General features: G+C 34.3%; 1 protein-coding gene across 1 annotated transcript; it reads left to right on the top strand.

The window, feature by feature from the left end:
- Window positions 1-2,435: 2,435 nt before the first annotated feature.
- On the top strand, window positions 2,436-3,122 carry LOC140007178 (uncharacterized). Its single transcript, XM_072049868.1, has 2 exons — window positions 2,436-2,531; window positions 2,613-3,122. The coding sequence occupies exons 1-2, from the start codon at window positions 2,436-2,438 to the stop codon at window positions 3,120-3,122; spliced, it is 606 nt and encodes a 201-aa protein (XP_071905969.1).
- Window positions 3,123-5,230: the final 2,108 nt, after the last annotated feature.

Here is a 5,230-nt window from a genome sequence, read left to right as displayed (position 1 = left end):
AACCATGCATAAATTCAGATATGTTTATAATAAGAGTAGAAGTTGGAAGCAAAAAAAATAGACATCACACTTCCTCATACTAGGAAGAGGAGGAAGTTATTGAACTAGGGCTCATGCATGGTTGCCCCTGGTCCATTTTTATTATCGGTCCCACCCAGCATGATACAATAGGCAAAAGCTCTTTGAGAAGGTTGTTAAGAATGGTGGGTGAATTTTCTACATGTTTGTTTTTTTTTACTAGTAAAACTACTTTACATCTGAAATTGTTAATTGCCTCAAATAACATGTGGTAATTATGCTTTCTCCAAGAACATATATATAGACTGGAGTCTAAAGATAGAGAAACGCAATGAGGAGGAATCTTCATTGGAGGTGGAATTATCTCTTTGATATTAGCCTTGCAATAAGTTGACCGAAGATGTGATGAAATCATCAAAGAACATTTCTTTTATTGTTTTTAGTTTTTGGAGTTCCCACGGGCCTTACTTTTCATGTGCTGCTGATTACTAATTTTACTTTTTTCTTTTGTTTCTTTAAAACTTTCTTTGAAAACGGCCCGAGTCTATTAGCTTCAGCTGCTTTTCAAAGAAGATTCAAATTGACTTTTTAACTAGCTGACTTCGTTCATTGAAGGTTTTTTTTTCCCAAACAAACACGTTAAAGGAAGACAACTTCCTTTTAACCACAAATGAAATGAATAACCTCCTTAGTTATTTTGTTGTTTTTTTATTTGGTTATGATCAGATTTTTTTTTTATTCCTTTTCACACAGAGGTTGTTCTCATACTATTTGAAAGAATTGAGGCGAACCAAACAATTAAAAACAGAACTTTTCATGTAGTGGAAGATAAAACTTTTAGTTACAGTGACATAATAGAAAATGCATGTAATTGTTTTTTAATCAATACAGACAGTGTAACTTTTGACGGATATAGACATCCACTTAATTTTATTTCAGATTCCACCTCATAACTATTTCCTAATCTCACATATACGTAAGTGAAAACTATTAGTACCTTGTGATAACTAAATAGTTTTACTTATTCTTAATTCTTTCGTTTAGTAGTTACCATTTATGTTTTAGTGATTCTTACATACAATGATTGCAACTAGGGGTGGCAATCGGGTCGGGTTTGGGTTGGCGGGTCGAGTTGAGGTTTAAGTATAACAAGGAAACTGCTGACCCGAACCCGACCCATCAACCCGAAACGGGTCAGGGTACCTAACACGAACCCGAAAATTTCGGGTTGGTGGGTCAATCCGCAATGACCCGAAACTTAATTTTAATTTATTAATTTATCACTGTAATTTCTAATAAAATCAATTTTTCACAAAATTAATTACATCATCAAGTAATAAAAATTTAAATAAATAATTTCAAACCAAATCTAAAATAAATTAAACACCATAAAAGTGTTTTATCCCAAACCAAATTTAAAATAAATTAAAATAGCATAAAAGTAAAAAATAACATAATATATTATTTGTCCAAATATAATAATTTTAACTTCACACAAGTTAAATAAATTCATTTAGGATTAAGTAATTAATGTCTTTGGAAAAAAAGAATGATTTAGTTTAGTTAGATAAAATAATTTTAATGTTTATTAAATTAGTTTTAATTCGTAAACGGGTCACATCGGGTCATATCAGGTCACCACGGGTTGACCCGAAATTGACCTATTTTTTTTTCGGGTTCATCGGGTTCGACCCGATTCTGACCCGAAATCCCGAAACCTCAACCCAAACCCATTAATTTCGTGTTAGGTTCGTGTCGTGTTTTCGGGTCGTGTAAGGAATTGTCACCCCTAATTGCAACAATTCATAGTGTATGGAATAATTATCAAACCCTTCAAGTGTCATTTTTGTCCAATCCATAAGATATACTCTATAAATTAGAAATTCATTTCTAATTTCTTGTTCACTTTGGCAAGGAATTCTGAGCTAAAACATTGGTAGATTGTTCCATTGATTATATACAAGATAGCCATAATGCTAGAGGTATAAGAGTCACATGTATAACTTTAAGACTGGACAGCCAAGCAGGAAATTGGTAAAAATTTCATTTGTGTTCTCATTTGGTGAGCTTCTTCTCCTTTAAATAGCGATATATTTCTATTATTGTCTCCATATTTCTCTTTTTCTCTCCATCCAACTGACTTGCAATTTATTATTTTCCTAATTGAGGAAATATGACATAGTAAGTTACACCACTACTAACACCAACTTAATAATCCTACTATTAGGAAGATTAGTATAGACTAGAGTAGTAGATACTGTAAGGAATCTTAAAAGCATGCACATGAAAAAATTAAAATTTTTTATTCCTTTAAAAGATCATTCTTTGATTAAATCCATGTGATAATAAGTTTGTTTATAAAGATCAGCTCAAACTATGAAGATCTTCCTAAACTGATAGAGATTTTGATGCAAAACATGGGGTTCCAATTGCCGTCCAAGTGTTTCTGTTGTGAGGCACCGGTGACGGAAACTATTGAACACGTCTTCTTCACTGGAAGACTAGCAGTGGAGGTATGGAGTCTTTTCAATGGTACCTGTGGTATAGCTCCCTAGCCCCCCAATTTATGAGCATGCTTACTGAGTTGGTGGCAGCTAGTCTCCACATCAGCACGGCGGCGGTTCCTGTTCGCCGGTTTGCCCATCTGGATATGTTGGCATATCTGGAAGGCAAGAAATAGAGCGGTTTTCGAGGGAGTTCGGATGCAGGGCCGAGATGTCTGCCAAGTGATCTTTAAGGATATAAAAGCAACATTCGAGATTCAGTTTCAACAGATGTTGGATGTGCGCACGTTCCCAGAGATGTATGACACAATTGCCATGGCTGGCTCCCAGAGGTATGGATTTCTCATTGTGAGATGGAAGCCCAGTGCAGATGACCGATTGACGTTGAACACAGATGGGTGCTCCAAAGGCAACCCGGGACTGAGTGGGGGTGGCGGAGTGCTTCGAAACTCAAACGGAGATTTCTTGGTTGGGTTCTCAACTTTTCTAGGCAAACAGACTAGCTTACGGGCAGAGGTTGTAACGTTGTTGGTTGGCCTCCGGTTGTGCAAAGCAAGGGGGTGGTCAACCCCTTTATTCAGTCAGATTCTGCAACTTTAGTGGGCATCAACGACTGTTTCATTGCCCTTGGTATGTTCGGATGGAGGTTGAAGAGATATGGCAAATGGTGGTGGGGAAGCACTACTTTTCACATTGTCTTCGCGAGACAAACAAAGTGGCGGACGCCTTGGCCAACGTGGGGGTCATGCATACCCAAGATTCGCTTCGGATCTATGACAGTCTTCAAGCAACTCCTATGTTGACGAGAGGGGAAATTCGACTTGACAAAAGGGGAATTCCTGCTATTGGGAGAGTGAAAAGGGCCATAAGCGGACAAAATTTGTCATGTGTTTAGAAGATTGTGTTACCTTTCTTGTTTTTGGCTTTTTCTTATGAATAAAATTGAAACTTTATATATATAAAAAAAAAAAGATAGAGATTTTGATGCAGGACAAGAGATCCACTCAAGCTGCACACGTGCTTGGCCTCTAACGGTGATTCATATGAATCTTTTTGGCTAAAAATCTTTTAGATTAAAAGTACTTGAACTAGAAAATTGCTAGGTTGCTATCAAGATCTAAACACTCAAGTTTTTTTTGGAGAAGATGAAGGAACCCTAAATCATGTGAACCTAGGTTTCGATCAACAGAAGGAAGAGAATAGAGACAATTTCTCTCTCTAGGGGTTGGCCAAAATTACTTCCTTTTTCTCTCTCCAAAATTTCTCTAAAATTTCACAACTTTGTTTTGTGTTTATTAATCTAGCTAGCTTAAACTATGAGAGATTTATAGACAAATAAATTAGATAAATTCATATAGAAATTGGATACTATATATTGCTATTTAGATTTAATTTCCATCTTCTAATACAACTCTTGTTTTAGAAGAATTAATCTTATTTGCATCATAAGTCCCTCAAGTTTAATTTATCTTATAAATTAAAGTGATCCAAACTTATCTTTCAAGTTCTCGCTTGAATTTTTCTTTTACTCTAGCTAATGAAGTTATAAATGTTTTGCTGTAAATGCTTTGCTCTCAAAGTTGCAAAAGTGTAGTTTTTGTTATCAATGTTCTGCTAACATATCAAAATTGTACCTCATGTTTTCCTAACATATCAAAGTTGTTGGTTTTTTATTTAGTCCCTAATGTTTGAAATTTTGATCAACATGGCTTCTTATGTTTCAATTGGTTGTAGTTTTAAAGGTTTTAAAATGTGTACTGAATTAGCTATATGACAGATATATTTCTAAATCTTTATAATATCTCTAGAAGAACTTTATATCTGAACAATTCTACACTTATGCATAAAGTGGATCTTTTTGTTGAAGTAATTACAATTGAATAAGTATGTGCATATGTATGTGTGGGCGTAATTATTTATGTATGTATTTATACATGTATGCATATATATATATGTACATATGTACACATAAACATATATATATATATATACGTATATATGCATGTATATATGTTTGTGTAAATCTGTCTATATACAAACGTATACATATCTATATATAGCGGCATATGTTTCTTGATGTTTTGCTATCTGCATTGGTTTCTCAATACCAAGATTTCTTCTATTTATTCAATATTGTATTGTGCATTCTGCATTAATAAATCCGTTTATTCTTGAGTTAAAAGAACAATCTTTGTCACGACGAATCATATAACGATATTTGCCATCGGTGCATCTATGACTTGACATCAACTGTCCCCTTCAAAGGAACAGTTATTCTCAAACATGCTCGAATTGCATTTCTTTTAAACGAAATATTGAACAATTTTTTTCTGCCACATGTTAGTTTGTATTTTTTTTTTACAAGTAAATCTACTTTACATCTTCCTCCAAGATTACATTGGAAATTGTTAATTGCCTCAAATAACATGTGGTTATTAGGCCCCAACAATTCCTTTTTTTTTTCCGAAACAATAAGTGATTTTATAAATGAACAAACACTTTACAATTTTAAGTAAAGACTTGAGGGACCTATACAGTCAGTGCTAACTATCACTGAGGATCGGAATCCAAAATTCCTGATCAACAAAAAAGTCTAATGCATGAGTGCTAATTCTATGACTAATATGGTTAATATCCCTGTTAACTAAGTAAAAGGAGCACATGCGAAATAGGTACTTGAGGCTATGTATATCCTCCAGCAGAGTTAC

This window comes from Coffea arabica, chromosome 5c, assembly GCF_036785885.1.
Source record: "Coffea arabica cultivar ET-39 chromosome 5c, Coffea Arabica ET-39 HiFi, whole genome shotgun sequence".
Taxonomy (NCBI): Eukaryota; Viridiplantae; Streptophyta; class Magnoliopsida; order Gentianales; family Rubiaceae; genus Coffea; species Coffea arabica.
Note: the sequence above shows the minus strand (reverse complement) of the source record. Positions and strands in the feature narration are given on the sequence as shown.

What these genes read in the sequence shown, in the direction of transcription:
- LOC140007178 (XM_072049868.1), top strand. Translation starts at nt 2,436, where the DNA reads ATGGGGTTCCAATTGCCGTCCAAGTGTTTCTGTTGTGAGGCACCGGTG. An exon ending in CTGGAAGACTAGCAGTGGAG is followed by an intron (nt 2,532 to 2,612) that starts GTATGGAGTCTT and finishes AGTTGGTGGCAG; the next exon opens with CTAGTCTCCACATCAGCACG.